Source organism: Galeopterus variegatus, unplaced genomic scaffold (assembly GCF_000696425.1).
Source record: "Galeopterus variegatus unplaced genomic scaffold, G_variegatus-3.0.2 Scaffold9869, whole genome shotgun sequence".
Taxonomy (NCBI): Eukaryota; Metazoa; Chordata; class Mammalia; order Dermoptera; family Cynocephalidae; genus Galeopterus; species Galeopterus variegatus.
In genome coordinates this window covers 15,717-38,951 of record NW_007735980.1, presented here as the reverse complement: position 1 = coordinate 38,951, position 23,235 = coordinate 15,717, and the positions used below count along the sequence as shown (strand labels likewise).

At 34.1% G+C, this 23,235-nt stretch overlaps 1 protein-coding gene and 1 pseudogene across 1 annotated transcript; both read right to left on the bottom strand.

Moving 5' to 3' along the window:
- Positions 1-2,197: 2,197 nt before the first annotated feature.
- LOC103609622 lies at positions 2,198-3,174 on the bottom strand (annotated as a pseudogene).
- Positions 3,175-16,683: 13,509 nt separating this feature from the next.
- Positions 16,684-17,634, bottom strand: LOC103609621 (olfactory receptor 5D18-like). Its single transcript, XM_008593919.1, has one exon. The coding sequence runs from the start codon at positions 17,632-17,634 to the stop codon at positions 16,684-16,686; it is 951 nt and encodes a 316-aa protein (XP_008592141.1).
- Positions 17,635-23,235: the final 5,601 nt, after the last annotated feature.

Below are 23,235 nucleotides of genomic sequence, written 5' to 3'. Positions count from 1 at the left end.
TTTTTTTTTTTTTTTTTTTTGAAGCTCTTACAACGAGAAAATGGAGGGGACACTTCTGGGTGGGAGGGGGGAGCGGGAGGAGGGAGGGAGGTTTTGGTGATGAAACTTTTCCTCTTAAACTATTTGTTCTCTAGAGAAATTTGGAAAAATATACTTTGATCAACAAAAAGTATTTTTTTCATATCTGAAATCACAAAATAACACTATATTTATTGAGGGAACTGTGATATACATGGTGAAAATACCAGATAATCTATAAGTAAATTATAAAATTAATAAGAGATATTTGTTACAGTTGCTGAAAATAAAAAACATAAAAATATGTTATATTACAATCGAAAAACACGCATTGTACAATGGACATGAAAAGCAGCATTTAAAATACCAAGCTCTTGGTGATATATTTAATAAAATATTTGCAAGAACTTTACAGTACAAATATGGTAAAAGTTTTATTTTAAAACTTGGTAAATCTAAATAAACAGAAAGAGTAAGCTTAAGATTTAGAGTACCTGGTAATATAAATTGGCCATTTCTTTCAAGTATATCATTATATTGACTGCAATTCTACCCCGAATCCCAAAAGGGATTATGCTAAAATTTGGTAAGGTAAAGGTACAAAAATATCACATCACCCTGCAAGAAAAATAACAGATGTTCAGGAGTTGCTCTATTGGATATCAAAGATTTTTTCTCATAGGTGCTTCTGATTATAAAACAAATATAATCATACATAGAGCCTTGACATTGACCCATACATACATGACCACATACTTTATGAAAAATACAAAAATGTAGATAAGTGTATAAGTGGATAAGTTTTCAATAAATATTGTTGGGACAAATATACATTCAGAATTTAAAATATAAAATAGGCCTCTTTCCATACCACAGAAAAAATCCATTCCAGCTTGGTCATGGAAATGAATATAAAAATCAATGTAAAAAGACAAAGTAAAATCTAGAATACAAAATAAAAGAAAAGCGAATATACTGTAAAAGACAAAAAAATATACAGAATTTGGGACAATATACCGCATAAATTATGGGACTATCCTTTATTGCTTTGAAGTAGAGAAATGTTACTTAAATAAAATATTAAAAACGTTTTAATATATAAAGGGACAATTTTAAAAACTTGTGTTTCAGTAAAAATTAGAAAATCTGTGCACCCGAAATACACAATCAGAAAAATAAGATAAAATGAAATAAAATAAAATAAAATACACAATCAGTTGAGTGTGTAGAGAAATCACACTCTGGGAGGAAATTCAATACATCTACGACATAATGGAATGTATGCTATAAGATTTAATTTACATGAACTTCAAATAGAGAAAAAAATAAAATTTATATTCTCATAACCTATACTTATGGGTTGCAGCTGAAAAAAATGAAATGTTCTTAATAACACAATCTCCACAATGGATTTTATTGCTAGTGAGAAAGGGCAGACATAGTGAATAGAAAACTGCTTAAAGGTAATTTGTAAGGTGCTGATAATGTTCGGTCTTTTCTCTCCTGGAGAAAGTATCATAAAGATTTATTATTCACAAATACTTATGTAATTTGTTGTTACATTTCATGATTAGAGAGGGAAAGGGAAAAGGGAGAGAAAGGAAGGGAAGAGTACATATAGGGGTAACATATTTGCATGTTCCACGGATTCAAATATGGACAGCTTTAAAGGATCAATAGTTAGCCTAGCACTTTCTGGGAGAAATATAACAGATTTTCCATGCATTTTTTAGTTTCCCCACAGGTGATTTGGAAAGCATGGAGGAATTTAATAATTATGGGTATATATAAAGTAGGTTTATGGATAAATGTTATTCCATTATTTGAAGAAAAAAATAAGAACCATCAATGTAATATACAAAGCACCTTTTCAAAAATATCTGAGGATGGGGCCGGCCCGGTGGCGCACTGGATAGTGCGCCGCTTGGGAAGTGCGGCGGCGCTCCTGCCCGTGGGTTCGGATCCCACATACAGACCGGTTCCCGCTCACTGGCTGAGCGAGGCGCGGGAGCAACGCCGAGGGTTGCGATCCCGTTGCCGGTCCCCGGTCCGGTACGGGGGCAACACTGAGGGTTGTGATCCATTGCTGGACACGGAAAAAGACAAAAGACAAAAAAAAAAAAAAAAAAATCTGAGGATGTGTGTGTATCTGTAGGTATGTGTATGTCTGCATGTGTGATTACAGTGAGTGAGAAAGCAATTTGGTGTGAATTAACTGCCTGATAGACTCCTTCACATCGTTATTTCTAAGGCTGTAGATAAGAGGATTTAGCATAGGGATCACAATGGAGTAAAACACAGTGGCTACTTCAATGAAGAGCCATGAGCTCTTAGATTTGGGCACACAATAGAGAACAAAGAGAGTCCCATGGAAAATGGTGATGGCAGTCAGGTGGGAGGCACAGGTGGAGAAGGCTTTCCGAAGTCCCCCAGTGGAAGACAGTTTGATGATAGTGACAACTATGAAGACATATGAGGTTAAGATGACCAGGAGGCTACAAGCCTCATTCAGTGTAGAAACGACTAACACCATCATCTGGCTGAAGTGTGTGTCAGAGCAGGACACAGAGAGGAGGGCAGAGAACTCACAGCAAAAGTGATTTATGATAGATCCACAGTAGGACAGGTTCAAAAGAGAATATGTGAGTGTCGTGGAACATAGTACACCCCATATGTAAGTTCCAGCTACAAGCAAAGCACAGAATTTGCAAGACATAGCAACTGTGTAGATCAGGGGATTACAAACAGCCACAAACCTGTCATAGGCCATCGCTGCTAACATTTGCTTCTGTAATCACAAATGTGCCAGCAAAGAAAAATTGTATTATGCATCCTTTGAAGGAGATAGTTTTGTCTTTCACAACTAAGATTTCTAGTAGTTTGGGTGTAAACACACTGGAATAACAAATATCCAAAAAGGATAAATGGCCAAGGAAAAAGTACATGGGTGTCTGAAGTTTGGGATTGGTATATGTGACCACAATCATACCGAGGTTCCCCACAACTGTGACAGCGTAGATAGCCAAGAACAGCATGAAGAGGGGCATCTTGAAGGTTGGAAACTCTGAGAAGCCCAGGAGGACAAAAGTGGCTCCAGCACTCTCATTTCCCTCATTCAGTTTCAGCATTCCTGTTGGAGGAAATCAGAGAGTTCATCATGAGCAGCTGGATATAACAGAGACAGTAGGAATGAGGGAACAGAGATGACTCCCAACGAGAAACCATCAGTGATTGATACAAAATATGTACCCATGTTTAATTTTTGGCCTTTCTGTGCCTCATTTGAACCTCTCTTTGGACACTTAATATTTGAACATGGAATATTCCCTTTACCAATCCATGACTCATCTCCTCATCTATAACACAGGTAATGTGCCTTTCACATAAAGGTCTTCTACAAGTTATATAAATATATGTACATACTAAACGCTTACAATATTTCTCCCCCTTACGAAAGACTAAATAACTATGCACTATTATGTGCTTTTCACTTAAAATATCCTTACATACAACAGACATAATTCCACTTAGACAGCCACCGGGGAATTAGCATTCTGTGTCTATGCCGGTATTTAATACTTTTAGACAGCGATGGAAAAACAGTAGTGGTGAGGTTTTCCATTTAGACTGGACCTGAGCTGTCACCCTCAGGTCAGTATGACTGTTATAAAGTGTTAGAATTTCTAGGAATGTCCCATAGGAAATAGGAAGTGGTGCAAACAGAGAACAAAGAGTGAAAACATTTTTAGAAGCATGGTAAAAATGGCTTCCATTACCAATTCCCTTCTTTTTCTTCTGCCATAGAAACAAATTTCCACAAGGCTCTGACCATCAACACAAATCCTTACTTTTCAACTTTTTTCCTTGTCTTTCTCTCTCCCTCAGATTTCCCTTTATCTCAGGTTTCAATGGTGAGAAAGGAAATTTAAACAAAAAGAGATTTTCAAAATGTGCTCCCATCTTTATTCCCACCCAACACCCATTACTCAGCCAGGTAACTCTGGGTCTCTGGTCAGCCTGCCTTCTCCCATCCTGCAAGTCTGATGTTGCTAAGATTTTATTTTAGAGTCATGTTCAATTCCCTACACATTTTTCAAAATAACCTCCTAACAAAACACCTAAATTCTAAACACTTCTGTCTGGATTTCCACAATATCTAATATCCCTGCACATCCACACTCCTCACTGATCCTCTCTCTATTTCACTCACACCAGCATTTTTGACATTTCATGCATAAAACATGATTTTTATAATGTGACAACTTCAGCAAAATATCTCTTCTAACTAGAATGACCTCCATCTCCACCAAATTCTAACACTATTACCTTTTAAAGTCAAATTCCAGGCAGCGCTTTTCCTGAAATCTTTGTGGATTCATCCAGATTTCACAGTTATACTCCTTTGATTTGCTTCCACCTACGTGGATTTAAAATCACAATTATTATACAATGTCTGGAACATTTATCTAAAGCTTTATAAGTTTTTTAATCTTCCTTAAGAGATTTTTAAAAGTTGAGAACAAATAGTGAATATTATTTTCATATTCACTAATCTGACCAAACATCATTAAAGTAAATAAAGGATGCTGTAAAACAAATCCACATTGTTTCTTCACAATGTAGTAAATTGAGTTCAATACATTGTATTCTTATTCTCAAATTAATTAATTGTATGCACCTGCACTGCAGCTGTACTCACATAGAAGTCTCTGTGCCAAAAATATTAGATTTCTGATTTCAGAGTTTTCTACATCAAAATTAAAATATAACACGCAGATTAAGAACTCAGCAGAAGCCAGAGATTATTTATAGATTTATTTACTGAAGGCTTATGTGATTCAAAATATATATTTTTTGAACATTATTTCTCAAAAATATAACTTTTTACAAAAAAGTTCTTGTTTATAGTTAGGCTACAGAAATTTCATTCAAAGAATATGCAAAAAATGATTCCAATAAGTGACATTTTTTTTCTTGGGGAAAAAAGATATAGGAAGTATGGGAAGCCTCTAAAGTGTGAGTCAGATTTGGAAACTAATTTTAAGTAAAGGGTGTGTAATTTAAATGTAACTGCATGACCTTGAGGAATCACACCCTAGAGAATCATGACTGGGGACTTCTAAGAAGCTATAAACAGAGCAGTTGGAAGAATGTCCCTACTTTCTAATTAAGAATATCATTAATTTTAAATCATTTAATCATATGGGAAGGTTGAAAATATTGATCTTCTAGTCTTGGAAACACGACAATAAAAACCTACAATTTGATTGATTACGTATTTATTAAAAACATAAAATTTCCAAAATTAACAAAGGAAAGACCATAACCCATTTTCAATAAATCAACTTAGTATGTTTAGTGAATTGTGCTTCTTCTGTTTCTCTCAGCAATTTTGTTTCTGCACATCTGATTTTTTTGTAAATAACATACTCACCATCATTCTGCATATAGACTTGATATAGTGCTCTTTTCATTTTGTATTTTACCTTAATATTCCTTTTTGTATTAAAATTCAGGTTGAATATGCATTTAGCAGTGAGGCATTTGATAGGTATGTTGAATAATATAGTGTACTGAATTTCTGTTGCAGAAATTTTTTCAGAAATTATATCAGAAAATTTATAGTGATATACCCTTACACATCTATGTGAATGTGCACATATTTTAGTCAAATTTTCCCCAATTATATTTTATGAAAAATATTTTCTATTCACTTTTGTTTTCTTTGTTTGTCTGTGTGTGTGTCTGTGTGTTCTGTTTTTGTTTTTGTTTTTTTACTGTATTTTCTGGGGGAGTGGATGATCTAACTTTTTTCTAAATTTATTTTTTGAACTGAAACATAATTAATAATACACATTTATGTGGTACAGATTTACTATCATTATTTGGGTACAGTATGTGACCATCAAATCATTATTATTAGCAAATTCATCATTACAAATTGTAATTATTCTTTGTGTCACTTAGGCAATCACTCCCTAAGCTACCTTCCACTCTCCCTTTATTCTTGATTGATACTTTTACTGGGTATAGACTTCAAGATATGGAGTTATCCTTTCTCAAATCATTGTTGCTGATAGGAAGTCAGCTGTCAGTCAAATTAGCACTTTGAAGGGTAACTTAAATTAACTTCTTTTGCTCCTTTTAGTGTAATTTTCTTTTTGACTTGTAGTGTTTTCTACAATGTTACTATTATGCATGAATAAAAAATAAAAATAAAAATAAAAATATAAAAAATAAAAATATAAAAAAATGCAAATAAAAATGTAATTCAGTTTCTCTATTTCAGAAAAATTTTCAATGTTTATCTCTTCAAATTTACTTATTTATGTTTTTTCCCCAAAATTCTGGGATTCCAATTAAATATGTTACTTTAAGCATTAAATTACCTGTTTATCTACCTCATATAGTTTTTCAGTTTTTGTCTAACTCATTCATTCTATTTTCTCTTCTGAAAATCTTCAATATACCATTTCTCTCTTCAGCTATGTTTAATCTGCTATTAACCTTAAGATCTTAATTTCATGTACTATATATTTTAAATGGTACTTGTACTTAGTTCTTATTTTCCATGACCCTGGTAAAATATCATGATTCCTAATTCCCTGTGAATTTTTTAATTATTCCTCTTAATCATAGAGTATATAGATTTACAATATGCATCCAATAATTCTAATTTGTAAAGTTATTGTATTTGATTTCACTATGTCTTTCATATATTGCCAAGTATTTCAAATGTTTCATATATTTCACCCTGACTTTCATTTATTGCTCAGCTCATAATGTACATGATAAGCTTTCTCTAGGTACCAGATATTGCATTCAAAAGCTCATGTGTGAAAATAAGTTGCAGCCTTCAATGTTTTAGTCTTCATCAAGATATTTTTGTTCCAACTGGCTTTTAGAGCACAAGTTTGGTACCACCTTCAACCAATTGACAGATTTACAGTTTCCTGGGCACCTTAGGAGAGTCACATCTCAGTTTCAGACTGAGAAAAGTAAAATTTATCTCCTGATCACTTTTGCATCTGTGTGTGCGCCCGTGGTCTGAATCCGTATTAGGGAATGTTTTCTCTGAATCTCCAACTTTAGGTTATTCTTACATTTGTCCCTTTACATATAGGTGTATGTGGCCATAAAAAGTATAGCTCAACCTCCAGGAAAAGGCCATAGAACAAATCATCCCCAGATATCTCAATCATCTCTCTGAAATTCTGGCTGGCCTTTGAATTACACTGTATGGACCTAATAGCTGATCCTCAGGTAGCTTTTTAAAAAATACTGTTTCAATGCAAAATGTTTGCTACTCAAGGCAACTGACACCTGACCTCAGAATGATCCTCATGTTGACATGACCATTTCCATCATTGCAAAAGAACAATTACAGGTGTTTCTTGCCTTAGTTACACATGTTTTGACTTTCCTCAAAGCAAATAATTGATTGGGATAGAAGTCAGAATCTCTCTTTTTGACCCCTTCCACACCAGTCTGTAAAATGCTGTTTCTAGAGAACTGTATCCATGTTTTTGGCCTTATACCTTCACTTTCAGCAGTAATCCTCCTTTTCATCTCAAAATATGTCACTTTGCTGTTAGAAACTGCCCATAACTTGATGTAATTTGCTGATGCTCTCATTAAGATATGTTTTTTTTTCATACCTTCACATTTTATTCTATTCTTTCCGTAGTCTATATGTCCTACTCAGTGGAAATCATCTATGATGCCATTACCAGTAGCCTTCTCAATGTAATTTGACAATATACTTCTAAATCTGTGGTTATTCATCTCTTTCACATTTTATACAATTAGTCTTTTACTGAATGTTCTTTAAAGCCTGCTTGATAACTAAATTGAATGTTATAATCAATGTAACTTTTATTTAGAACTTCCAAATGAATTATTTATTGATATCACACTATATATGAATATATATATGCATTCAGTAAGGAATTTGAAAAAAATACATACAGAAGATAATCTTGCTGTAATATTTTCAGATATAAATGCTGCCTTATTTTAGGCTATTTTCTTTATTTCACAGATATTTTATTGAAGTAAAAATGCTAGAGATCATGGTATTTTGGTATTTTTACAAGGTTTTCAAACATACACTTTCTTTCTTTATTATAATAGAAACATTAACCTATTGAAAAAATATTAAGAAGAAACTACAGAGAAAAGAAAACAAAATCAATTAATAATCATACATCTTAGATAATATTAATGTTTGAAGCATGCTTTGTCCAATTATTCAACTCTATGTATGTGTATCAGTAGTTACACCTATAAGTCTATTTATCTATCTTTCAGCCATCAATGGAGAAATAAATAGAAATAAATAGAGAAAAGTTTGAATTATTATTAAATATGTTGAACTCAATATATAGGTTTCTATTGCCTCTCTCCTCCCTCATAAATCTGATAATAATAGTAGTAATAATAAATCAATAATTCAAATAAAGTCATATCATTAAAGACAAGGTAAAAATAGACATTATCTAATATGATTTTTTCTATATTCCAGAAGCGTAGAAAGGGTGTGAAGATGTGTAGACTGATACAGGAGAAAAAGCCTAGCTACAGCCAAGGATGCCTTGAAGCACAGATCTAACGAATAGATAACATAATTTTTAGAGAGCGTGAGAGGTTCTTGCTACAAAAGCATGCAGTAATATGAACAAAATAAATCCTCAACGGTTTATAAAAATTTAAAGGGACAAAGATCACCATGATCTACTCAGCGGTACGAAAAAATGGCATAAATTGCTCTACTGCATAATATGATTTATTTCAGAGCTATAATAATTAAGAATATGTGCAATTGCAAATACTTTGATTAAAGATACTAAAGAGTCATGAAACTGAATTAGGTAGATTGAGTGATTGAGTCCAATTATGCACCATGTCTCTGTGTCCATAAATTTTTCACACTTCACTACTGGTGAAATGTATTTCTGCACTCTTGGATTAGAGCTCAGCCTCCCTTCTCCCTCTCCTCCCTCCCCCCCAAAAATTTCCTTTCTGTTTGCTTGTCTTATCAACTTCAAGTAATTGTGGTTGTAAATGAGTCGGGCACAGAAAGAGAAATACCACATGTTCTCACTTATTGGTGGGAGCTAAAAATTAATATATAATTCAAACACACACACACACACACACACACACACACACACACACAAATAACCGGGGGGCAGGAAATATAATTTTTAAAAGGGCCAGACATCTTTCCAATTATCATGAAATTTTGGAGGGATGCCCATAAAGAAGCCCTTGCTGAAGAGACACACCTAGTAACTATGTTCCATGATCATGGTGTTTATTTTACATATAACTGTTTGACCTTGGAACACAGACCCTGGGGAATCATAACTGAATTTGTCATCATGTGCTACAAACCAAATAATTAGAGAAAATTTTCTGTTATTTAATTTAGAATAAAATTCCATCAGTCTAATTAGTATGATGTTATTTGTACTTAAAAAAGATTTATCTATATAGAGAGGCTTTTTTTCTTAAAACAACAATAGTAATATCACTCTCAAGTCTATTATATGATAGATATGCTTTTTCTTCTGTATTTGTGCATTTAATTTATATGTATGGGTTTAGAAGTACACTTAACATTATAATGTAGATATTTTAAATTCATTTTTGTGATGATTCGATTCCTCCATCTGCTAATAAAGTAGACACAAATCAGTGAACAACAACAACAAAAAAAATTGGTGTTAAATGTGGTCCCAATAAAACCCAACCATACTGGTTATTGACCAGGAAACCCTGAGATACCCGCATACATAGAGGCAGTTAAAAACAGAAATTACCAAAATTATTCAAAGAATTTAACATTTTGGTACAGCTCGTATAGGTAAATTTTAGGTAGATTTACCTACATTAGCAGCCTAAAATTAAGCTGCTAATTAAAGTTCATGTTTACTATTTTTATTATGTTTACTATGTTGTAAGATATTTGTAAGATGGGTAGAAAAAAAAAAAAAAAAAAAACTCCTGTTTGGGTTTAAGTAAGCAGGCAATGCAAGTTTCTATGGCCTACCCATACCGACACAGTTGACCTGATATTTCAATTGAGATCAAGACAGGGATTAATTCACTAAAAATAAATTGTATACATATAAAAAAAGGATTACCTTAACAGAGAAAAAGGGTACTTGGATTTTTTATCCCATTTGATAGGATTTTCAGTATAGCTTATAAGCCAAATCTAAACCAGAAAGGTAATTGAAGCTTTGTGTAATGTTTTGCATTCAATACCACTGACTCAAAATATTGATATGCTGGAATTCTGAATTTCCATTTCCTAAATTTTGTTTGTAATTACATGCAGTTTTGGATTTAGGAAGAACTGTGTGGATAGGGCAAACCTGTTTTTATCCTCTCCTTTCCTCATAGCTTTCAGTTGTTAATGCATAAACTCCAAAATGCCTTTAGATTCAGAAACCCCGACTTTGGCTTCTCCAACAGAGAGTTAGGAGATTTCATTTTAAAAATTCAATTAAGTATGTGTGCTATGCTTTCTTTTTGGAATAAAGCAAAGAATTATTACTATAAAATTTGAAGTACAAAGGTTAGAAATGTAATTGAAAGGTAGATACCAAATACCCTGAATCAGATAATTGATAAAGAAATGGATTTGTGTATAAAATATGGTCAAGTCTTATTGTGTCAACAGGCATAGTGGGAGACAGCAAAAATAACATAAAAAGAAGACAGGTTGGTTAAGATATAGGAAATAATTTATTTTTAAGGATATGTGTTGGGATCTATGAGACTAGCTAGAAAGAATTGGTAAAATAAAATAGGAAAATAGTTACATGAAAAGATGCTCAAAATCATTAATTACTGAGGAAATGCAAAATAAAACTACAATGAGGGCCGGCCCGGTGGCGCACTGGAGAGTGCGCCGCTTGAGAGTGCAGCAGCGCTCCCGCCGAGGGTTCAGATCCCATGTGGAGACCAGTTCCCACTCACTGGCTGAGCGCAGTGCGGGCGCAACACCAAGGGTTGCGATCCCATTGACGGTTAGTAAAAAAGACAAAAAGGAAAAAAAAAAAAAAAACTACAATGAGACACCACTACAAACATACTAGAATAAATTAAATTAAATGTTTTTAAAAGCTGATTCTGGTAAGTGTTGACAAGAGTAATTGAACTTTCATATAATGCTGCTGGGAGTATATAATGCTCCAAATGCTTTGGAAACAATCTGGAGTTTTCTTAAAACGTCAAACATATGACTAGCAGCCATTTGACAATTATGTAACTAAAATTAAATAGATAAATTCACTTAAATACACAAATTATTTTAACTGATTCAAGAAGAAATGGAAAATCTCAACAGACCTATAACAGGAAGAAAGATTAAATCATAGTCAAAAACCTTCCACAAAGAAAAGTCCACTATCAAATGGCTTCACTGGCAAATTCTACCAAACATTTAATGAAGAATTTACACCAATCCTTCTCAAACTCTTCAGAAAAAATTGAAGAGGAGAAAATATTTCATATTTTATTATATGAGGCCAACATTATGTTTATACTGTGGAATATACTGAAAAGTATATGTACTTCACAGGGCCTGTTTTTCCAAAGCCTTGCAGTTTCAAATACTGACCTTGCAAGGACAGGAAATTTTTCTCAGGCTATAAGCCTCTGTTGCAAGATAAGAATTGTGGCACAGCAGGTTGCTGGCTCAAAGACAGACTAGTTACTGATTGTTATGTAAAGAGACTCAGAAACAATAAGAAGGAATGTTTGCTAAGATCAAGCCTGTGTTGATAGGACCACTTAATTGTCTACTGGAATGTCATCTGGCTTGTTTCACTGAAAGTTACCAACCTATACTATTAAACTTTAACCCCACTTTTGTTCTCTTCCTGTAACTTCCTGGTCTGGAAAATAAATGCAGGAAGAGAACCGCAATTCATTTTTAATTTCCCAAGTAAGGGATGCCTCTAGCTTGAGGGTTCCTTTGGGAGATTAACCACTTCAGGGTCTCTCACGGCTCAGTAGAGTTGGGCTTTGAGTAATCCTTTGCATTTCTGTCATCCAGGGGAAGCGGGGTGACAAATCCATGGGGGGCAAAGCAATGCAAAGCAACATCATACCAAAGCCTGATAAGATGTCTGTCACAAGAAAAGAAAATTACAGATATTCTTTATGAATATACATGCAAAAATTCCAAACACTAGCAAACGAAATCTAATAGCATGTTAAAGAACTTTGCACTATCAGCAGGTGGGATTTATCCAATTAATGCAAGGGTGGTTCTGCAAAGAAGCTAGACTAATGGCCAGTCAGCTCACATAAAGATGTTTCACACCATTAGTTATGTGCAAAATGCAAATCAAAATCTCAGAGATGTACCACTGCCCATATCCTATTAGGATGGCTACAACTAAAAGCATGGAAAATAACCAGTGTTGGTAACGATGTGGATTCCTAATTGGAACCCTCGTAGATTGCTGGTGGGAATACAAAATTGTGCAGCCACCAAACTAAACATAAAATTACCATATGATTCAGCAATTCTGCTCGCAGGAATATACCAAAATAATTGAAAAGAGGGATGAAACAAATTGTCTATGCCAGTGTTCACTGCAGCATCATTCACAATAGTCAAAAGATAGAAATAACACATGTCCAACAACAGGAGAATTGACAAGCAAAATGTGTCCATACATACAATGGAATATTATTCAGCCATAAAAAAACAATGAAGTTCTATACATGCTGTAATGTGGATAATCCTTGAAAACATTAAGCTAAGTAAAATGAGCAAAAAGATGCAAGAAATAAAACACAATTATGATATGATTTGATTTACACCTAAAATAGGCAAATTCATAGAGAAATAAAAGTGGATGAGAAATTATCAGGCACCAGGGGGTGGGTGAAATGAGGAGTTATTGCTTAATGGTTACATAGTTTCTGTTTAGAATTTTAAAAAGTTTTGGGAAATATATAGTGGTGATGGTTACACAACAGTGAATGTAAATTATACCTCTGAATTATACACTGAAAAACAACTGAAATGGCAAAAGTTGTTACATACATTTTACCAAAAAAAAAAAACCTTAAAAACTCCATTTGTGTCTACAGATAACTATCAAATGAAGACAAAAATTTTAAGAAACAAACCGTTCATATTAATATAAGAAATACCAAATGCCACTTTTCAAGTTCTTTAAGGCATAGTGTTAGGCCATTTATTTTACGTCTTTCTGTTCTTTTGATGTAAGCATTCATTGCAATAAATTTGCCTCTTAGTACTGCTTTTTCAATATCCCACATGTTTTGGTATGATGTATCTTTATGTTCATTACTTTCAGGAAATTTTTGATTTCCTGTTTAATTTCTTCTTGGACCCATAGGTCATTTAGGAGCCTATTGTTTAGTTTCCATGTATATGTATATTTTCTAGAGTTTTATTTATTATTAATTGCCTGTTTTAGTCCATTCTGGTCTGAAAAGATATTTGGAATGATTTCAATTTTTTAAGTTTTCTGAGAAAGGAAAAGAAAAAGATTTGTCAAACAAGACAAACCACAAACCAACCATAAGAAAGTTTAATACATACTAGTTCATTAAAGTACAGAAAAACAGTTTATAACGAGCTATTACATAACATTGATTTATGTTTTCTAACAACCTTTTCTCCCCTTTTTCCTTGCCAACTGCCATAAGTCAGAGATAAAAAGCCACATATCTCATGTTTTTGTTGTGGAAACATCCCATTTTAGTGTACCTATTTCTATATTATTAACTTATGGTTACATAACACAAAATCATAAAATCCAACAACAATGTACTATGCAGCAGCAAAACTGAAGGAAGGGAAGCCATGTAATTAACATCATAAATCTAGTAGGAAAGAAATAGTCCTAGGTAGACACGGGTTTTGCTACAGAGAAAAGTACCATTTATTGGGCTATACTTACAGGCAAACAAACAAGCAAAAATACAATGAGCAAGTCTCTTATCTCTTCTCTTGTTTTCCATTCTCACTCTGGAGTCCTCTTTAGTAGAGCCAAACATTTTGACTATCATTGCATCTCCATATTCATGTCTCCAAATCACAACAGTATTTACTGCAGTCGGGACCAACTACAAGGACTTCTTTTGACCTGGGACTGTGTGTTAGTTTGGTTTTACTAAAAATAGGAAGTCATGATCAGCTAATTTATTTGTTATACTTTCTTTCACGGTAGATGAATGAAAAAAAAAAAAAAAAAAAAAAAACGGAAAAGAGAAAGAAACATCCACTTTAGGTGCATTGGCAAGACATCTATAACTGTTGGGGGAAAAATAAGGCTTAATTGAAAGACAATGAAAAATAAAAGTAAAATATTTGTCACCATTGGTATAAAATACTAGTGTTGAAAGTTTTGTTATCTCTAAACAGTGATATAAATAGGGATATGTGATTTTGGAAAGCTCTATAATAAAGAAAATTTAATTATTTATTTAGAAACAAAATTAAAAATCTTTGGGGGGATACCAGCAACCTGTAGTAGATTTGATTGGATATATGACTAATGGGTATCTACTTATGTTCTGCTTACCTAGTAAGCTTTAACCATCCTTGGAAAGAGACAAGCAACAAAGGCAAGTTCTTATTTCTAACCTCAACAAGTCATACTTTTATGTCAAAAAATAAATAAATAACTATTAGAAAATACATTCAAACCAGCCATTCATGTTGTCTTTACCTGGCATTAAGAGGGAAAAATGTGTTCCATGAGGTTAAACTTTGTAATCAATATTTGGTACATTAAATATTAAAGCCAATTCTTCATCTCTCCCTCTGGGTACCCACGACCACTGTCTTTTAGCTGTAATTCCACAAAAGACAGAGAAATTCCTTGTCCCTTGAATTTGGGCTTAGCCATGTGAAGTGCATTGACTAATACAATGTTAACAATCCTAATCGAAACACGGACTTTTGATATTTTTTCAGCATGGAGTTGACCACTGTGTAAAAGTCAGAAGCCACGTTGACCATGAACCACAAGATGTGGAGTTAGGAACACGGTAAATAAACTGCTGGTTCCATGGAAGACAGGGCTGGTGGTTGGATGGGAGGCACAGGTGGAGAATAGACACAGGACAATGGCAGCAGCTCACAGAAAAATCATTTATGAAGTGAGTCGAACAAAAGGATAAGGTCAAAAAAACTAGGTGAATGTCAAGGAGCAGAACAAACTTTAGGAGTATGATGACTTGACAGGAAACAAACTTCTGGGGCATTGCAACTGTGTGCAGCAGATGCCATCAATGAAAAAATGAATGTTTCTGTTACCGCAAATATACACACAAGGAAATCTTGCAAGATGCCTTCTGTAAAGAAGTTAGTTCTTCCGCAGCCAAGTTTTCTGATAGTGTGGGCTTAACCCAACTAAAATCTGCTTTCTCATTCAATTAAAGAAATATATTTATTTATTTTCTAAATATGTCAACAACAACAACAACAACAAAGTTGTCATGTCTTAATCAGGCTAATTTGACTATTTGTTTTAAAGTAAGGTTATAATTATTTTCCAAAATATTTAAACATTCCTTTCACTTCATTTTGTACTTAATAACATTGATACTTAAAAGGGAAACAAAAAGTTGTGTTTTATAAAACTCTCTGAGTGGAAAGAATTGGTTATGGGACTTGGCTTCAGATCCAGAAAAGGCAGTTGTCATGTGTGTTTGCAACAATTTTATTAAGCAAAATTTAAAGTTACTTCTTCTTTATCCTGGCTTCTATAGTGTCCAGTGGGAAGTTTTTTAAAAGTAATTATTTCTAAAACCACCAAAGATGAAGTGAATTAGAATGTACTATAGTTTTTTTTTAAGAATGTTTTAATTTTAATTTTTTATTGGTTATGAATATTCATGAGATACAAAGCTGATTGTCACCCCTCGTGTCCAAGATGTGAAGGCCAGATCCATACTGACAGCATGCCCATTACCACAAATTGTGATTGTACCCCGTGTCCCCCACTCAATTATACCCAACCTCCCTCCCCCTCCACCTTTCCCCCCACTCCACTTTGTATCCCAAGATATGTTCTCCCCAATCTCTCTCCCTCTCTCCCTTTTCCCCCCACTCCACTTTGTAGCCCAAGGTACGTTCTCTCCCTCCACAAGTGCAACACACTACTGTGGTCTTTCTTTCCTTCCTTCTGTCTCTCTTAGCTCCCACATATGAGTGAGTGCATATATTATTTATCCTTGTGCTTTGCTTATTTCACGCAACATGAGTTTCTCCAGTCTAATTCATGTTGTTGCAAATGGGAGAATTTCATTCTTTTTTATGGCAGACTAATATTCCACGGTGTATATATATACCACAGTTTCCTAATCCAATCATCCATCAATGGACATTTAGGTTGATTCTATGCCTTGACTATTGTAAACAGAGCTGCAAAGAACATGGGAGTGCAGGTATCCCTTCGACATGATGATTTCCATTCCTCTGGGTATATAACCAGAGGTCATTGTAAGGCATCTTGAACACTGAAAACCATACAAATTGCAATATTTAATTGATTTAAAGAAGAATTGTATATTTGTTTAAAATAATCAAAACTATCATCAACAATGTACATGAAAAATGGAACACATATGGGATATTAATAAATTATATGTTTTTTTGAATTACATTGAGTGAGAATGCAGTTTGGAATTGATCAACCTCCTCAGTGTCTCTTTCACATCTTTGTTCCTAAGGCTGTAGATAAGGGGATTCAGCATGGGGATCACAACTGTAAACAGCACAGTGGCCACTTTGACCAGGAGCCATGAGCTTTTGGAGTTGGGCACACAATAGAGAAGGAGAATGATCCCATGAAAAATGGTGATGGCAGTCAGGTGTGAGGCACAAGTGGAGAAGGCTTTTCTGAATCCACCCGTGGAAGGCATCTTGATGATAGTCACAAGTATAAAGACATAGGAGGCAAGGATGATCAGGAGGCTGCAAGCCTCACTGAATGTAGAAATGACTAAACATGCCATCTGGCTGAAGTAGGGGTCAGAGGAGGATACAGAGAGGATGGCAGAGAACTCACAACCAAAGTGATCTATGATGCTGGATGCACAGTAGGATAGTTCCAAAAGAGAATATGTGAGTGTCAAGGAACCGAGTCCACCCCATGTATAAGTTCCAGCTACCAGGAGAACACAGAGCTTAGGAGACATAGCAACTGTGTAGAGCAGGGGGTTACAAACAGCCACAAACCGGTCATAGGCCATCACTGCCAACATGAACATTTCTGTAATCACAAATGCACAGCCAAAGAAAAATTGTACCATACATCCTGTGAAGGAGATAGTTCTGTCTTCCACAACTAATATTTCTAGCAGTTTGGGTGTAAACACACAGGAATTACAAATATCCAAAAACGATAGATGGCTGAGGAAAAAGTACATGGGTGTATGGAGTTTGGGATTGATCCTCACGATCACAATCATGCCCAGGTTCCCCACCAGAATGACTGTGTAGATGACCAGGAACACCAGGAAGAGGGTTGCTTGGAGGTTTGGGAATTCTGAGAAGCCCAAGAGGGTGAATGTTGTCACAGAGCTCTGGTTACTTTCCTCCAGTCCCATGGCCCTTGATTCAGGAAAAAAGAATAAAAAGAAAAAAATTTGAGCAACAGAACTTGAGAAAAAAATTTGAGCAACAGAACTTGAGAAGGTGCAGTGGGAGAAATTTATTGTAAACTAGTGAAGACAAATGTAGACAGTTTGCATTCAAAATGTTCTGCTTTATTTGGAGTCTTACTTGACAGCTTACCAACATTTGGATTACAGGCAATAAACTTTATCCTTCACTACTTAATTTTTTTATCTGGAAATATTTTTTCAAAACAGTGGTACTTAATATTATTATTTTGTTTAAATTATCGTTTTGTGTGTGTGTGTGTGTGACCAGTAAGGGGATTGTAACCCTTGGCTTGGTGTCATCTGCACCGCACTCAGCCAGTGAGCACACCAGCCATCCCTATATAGGATCTGAACCTGTGGTCTTGGCACTCCCAGCGCTGCACTCTACCGAGTGAGCCACAGGTTCGGCCCTAAATTATCTATTAAAGTACGTGATACTTAGAGTATTGAATGCCCCATTATAAAATACAATTACATGAGAATAAGAAGGAAATAAAGCGAGATCAGAAAAGCATTGAGCTGATCATAGTAGCCATACAATCATGATGGGAGAGAATTCCTTGTAAATGATATATCTTGTTGGACATTCACAATTTTGTATTGATACAATGAATTTTTACCTATTCTAGGTATATGCTGTTGTTAAGACTCACAGAAGAACTACATAAGTCGTTCTTTATGTGGTCTCATCAAAAATTCCTCTTTGTATGCATGCATTCAACAGTCACTTATAAGACACAAAATGCTCAATAACATAAAGCTTTTTCCAAGAAAGTAACTTTAGATGTTGATAAAAGTCTCACATTAATTATCTTCTGCTGGTTATGCAGTCTTTTTGTTGTGCACATTGTATTAAACAGAAATAAACAAGTAGCAATTTATCAGTGATTATAAACCACATAAAAAAAAGTACTTGTTCACACAAAAACAATCAACCAAAAAAATTTTATGTGACAAACTTACGTTTGGTGGTCAAAGATAAATGAAAGAATATGTAAGATTGAAAAAAAATGAATATTTTGTTTTCACAAACAAACAGGATTCTGACTATTAGAAATTTTACATGGTTAAGCCTAAAAACAAAAAAGACTGGTTCTAGAAATGGATTTGGAGACCAATAGATAATATATTCTCATTTTGAACACATCTGTGAACTGGCACAACTTTATCCGTGTCTGTAACTAGCGGCAGGCTGCCATCAAATCTACCACTACGAATCCCAGGCACAGAGCAGCAGCTGTGTGATCAAGCATCCCTTGACATAGGAGATTGGTGGCCCTTTTGTGAACTTCATGTATTTTAGTCACATGTGTTGAAGAAAAAGGCTTTTCTTTAAATTCAAGAGCTTAGACTACTTTTAATGAGTCACGAACATACATGTTAAGAATTTTGATACACAGTGTGCGACTACTGCAAGGCAGCTACATTAAAGCATTATACTTAGTAAACGTTCTAGAGCTTGGACTCTAGAAAGAATTCCTGCAATTGTCAATCATGCTCTGCTAAATATAAACTAAGCGACCTTCTGGAAAACTCTACGCAAGACTTGTTGCAAGACAAGACTTGATGCAGGTGAAAGTCAGAGAATTCCTGACTACTTTCCTGTACGTTATGTTTAGTCTTCATTTTCGATATTTCTGCTGACCACTCCTTACACTAAACCTCCTGTCCTCATATCTACTGACTCCTCCCAAACCCTGTCATTTAAACAAAACACAGCACTAAACATCATAGTAAATTCTGTATTTCAACATTTATCTTAGGATGTTCTGTATTAGTATTGACTTTCCTCTAATTTTCAGGTTCTAATATATTTCTATTTCTGAAGCTCTCAGAAATAATAAAGCTAATTTACTCCTTTTAAAAATATAAACTTTCAAATAGTTCAAAACATTTTACCTAGTCCTATTGCTTTTTCTTAGGCAAACATCTTTAACATTTTTGTCTGTTTGTTTTACTTTCTCACACTGTTTATTAAATCTCTCAGACAGCCTATTCAATATTCCTGGTATAATATCATCAGCTCCCTGAGCTGATATTGGTTCTAAGAACTGGACTGACTATTGCAGGAAATTCTTTCCTGGTTAAGAGGGAATAGTTCCAGGAAACTTCTTTAAATTCCTATAAATCTTATAACTTGGAACTTGTAGTTAATAATCTGAGTTGAGTCAACTAATAAACTACCATGCCAAAATTTGTCTATTGTTTACTGATAAACCTCAAATCCCATGTTTATATACTTATAATATATGGACAAAGGTGAGGATTGTGCATTATTATCATATTTTATGATTTGCTTGATTCTTCTCTTATTTCCCATTGCTATCCGTACAACTTCTCATTCTATTTGGATGGACCCTGACCACACTTTTTGCATTAATTCAGGACTCTGTGTCTTCCTAGAATACCTTAACTATCACTTTAGTTTCCATTAATATTACTAGCCATCAGTGATCATTTCAGTTTTCTATACCCCATTATGATTTGGGCAATTTGTTAAACCTTTATTAAATATACTTTCACTTCAACTCCTGTATAGTGCCCCCACTGTGTTATGCATAGGCTTTAAGTTTTATAAATACAGGGAAACATAGAATCTAGAAGGGTGCAGGGTCACTTAAATGTGTTCATTTTTACTCACTTCACAATCATTTTGAGTACAAGGTCCACATTGCGTATTTATGAGTTTACAAATAAAACAGGCACAGAAAAATACACATAGAACACAATAATTGCTAAAATAATGTTATGGGCTGACTGTGTGAAAGTAGCCATGATATTGTTTTGAGCTAATTAAGCTAAACACCTGAGAGGATGATGTAGATTGAATTAACCAACGTCAATCGTGCTCATGGCATTAAAATAGAGAAAAATAAAATAATGGCCCCAGAGCTTATCCTGGTTTCCTTTAGTTTTAAATTTAACACTCAAGTTTTAAATTCAAAATCTCATTGATTTCTTCATCCAGTGATATATGATCTTCATTTTCCTGTTGCTTTCCTATCACTAGCTGATGGGTTTTGGCTATCCTTTTATAATCACAGGTTTGTGGCTATTGAAAAGGCAGTCAGGAAAAATGAAAAGGAAGAATTCCAAAATGTCTCTTTGCCTTTATTCCCGCTGTCACCAACTGTTATTTAGATACAAGGTTTCTTGCCAGCCTGTATCACTACAATGCAACTACTTTTTGGCCTTGAATACAATAATTTAAGTGTATTTGAAAGCATTTTATTATAAAATGCATCAAATTGAAATTATTCAACATAGGCTTTTATAATATCCCACAAGAAGTATATATACAAAGTATTCTATCACTAAACGTAATGCTGTTGTCCTACCAATATTTTTAAATTTTACCCTATAAAAACAATTATTTCTTCTAATGCACTAAAATGGTCCCTTTTTTCCTCTAGAATTATACCATATCAACTTTTAATAACAAGCTTGATAATTAGCCCTTTTAAGAAAACATTTTTAGTGAATCCAAATATCACTATTTTTCTTGCTGTAATTTCCTTGCACCAATACTATCACAATATTTGCAAAAAGCTTTGCAATTTTGCTATTTTTATGTATGTGTGCTTTTGTGTGCTTTACTTTATTTTTCCTGAAACATTAAATTTCTTGAGGACAAAACTTACATTTAATATTTTGTTTAAAATCCCTAGTGTTCCCAATAATGTTTAAGAACTTATTTTCAAATTCAATGTAATGATCTTAGGAACAATGAAAGTAGAGTTTAGCACCATGAATATGTGTCATTAGCTTAAGTAAATACTACTCTATCTAACTCATATTGCATAGGATTTTTCTCCCAAAAAGTACCTTGATCTGAACATACCTCATATGAGAATGTAAAGATGCCCACCATTGAAGCAGATTTTCTTCATATCCTTTGTTTTTATTGATGGCTTCCTCACTACTACTGATAAACTGCATGCACAATGTCCCTCACAATTGAAATTTTCTTACAAACTTTCCCATTCCTTTAAAGGTAGTGGGTGACTCTTACAAAATGTAATTAAATAAAGGAGCTAAGTAATGAAATTTCTCCAATGGTCAAGAAATTTTGGAGGGAGCATAGAGACTCTCTTGATGAAGAGACAGACCAGGAGTCTATATTCCATGATCATGTTGTTTATTTTACATATAACTGCTTGTCCTTGGAGACCCACACCCTGGGGGATCATGACTGAATTTGTCATCATGTGCTACAAACCAAATAATGAGAGGAAATGTTCCATTGTTTAATTTAGAATGAAATTTCTTCAATGTGCTTTGCATGTTGCTAGTCTTGATTATAAACATTTATCCTTTCAGAGAGGTTATGGTTCTGATAATGACAAAAACAATACCACCATCAAGTCTATTGTAATAATCTGTGTGTAGTTGATGTGCCTTTTTTATTCTGCATGTGCATGTGTTTAGAAGTGCACTTATTATAACTACATATTTTTACATTCTACCATATGTTTTATTGTTATACCCTGTTTTTTTCCTAAATACACCTTAGTTTTATAGGTTCTATTAGCTGGGTTATTGAAGGTTTGGAATTGTGTGTCCTGCCTGTGGCTGTAGGACCAGCTGTATTCTGAAGTATAGCCATCTAGGTCATAGAACTAAAATTTCACATTCCTCAGTGTGATGATTTCTTCATCTGCCATTCATGTGGACAGATATCAAGGGGAAAACGCTGGTGTTAAATATGGTTGGTTATTGAGCAGGAAACCTTTAAATATGTGGATATGTAGTGGCAGTTGAAAACTGAAATTACCAAAATTATTCAGAGATTAGACATTGTAGTATAGCTGGAATGGGCATATTTAGTCAGATTGGCACCTTAAAATTAACCAGCTAATTAAAATTAATGTTTACTATTTTTGATGTTTACTATATCATAAGCTATTTTTTAATAAGAGATGGGTAGCAAAAAAGTTGCCTGCATGGGTTTAAGCAAGCAGTCAATGCAAGCTTCTACAGCCTACCCATCCCAATTCAGTTGACTTGGAATTTCAATTGGATCAACACAGGTCTTAAATCACTGAAAATGACATTTAAAATCTAAACAAAGAATTCCTTTAAAACATAAAAATGGCAATTGGAAACTTTTTTCAGCTATTTGTCAGGGTAATTCAGAATGGATTATAAAGCAAAACAAAGCATAAAGGTAACTAATGTTGTGTAATGTTACACTTTTCATATGATTAATTCAAAGTACTAGCATGTTGCAATTCTAAATTCATATTTTCTAAATTTCATTTGGCATTGCATGTAGTTTTTGGTCAAGGAATAACCATGTGGATAGGGCTTACCTGATTTATCCTGTATTTTCCCCATAGCATTCATGGATTAGATGAATCAATGTAGTAAAAATGTCCATACTACCCAAAGCCATCTACAGATTTAATATGATTCCGATCAAAGTACCAATGACATTCTTAACAAAAATAGAAAAGCAATTTAACATTCATATGGAAAAACAAAAGACCCCAAATAGCCAAAGTAATCCTGAGCAAAAAAAGTAAAGCTAGAGGCATTACACTT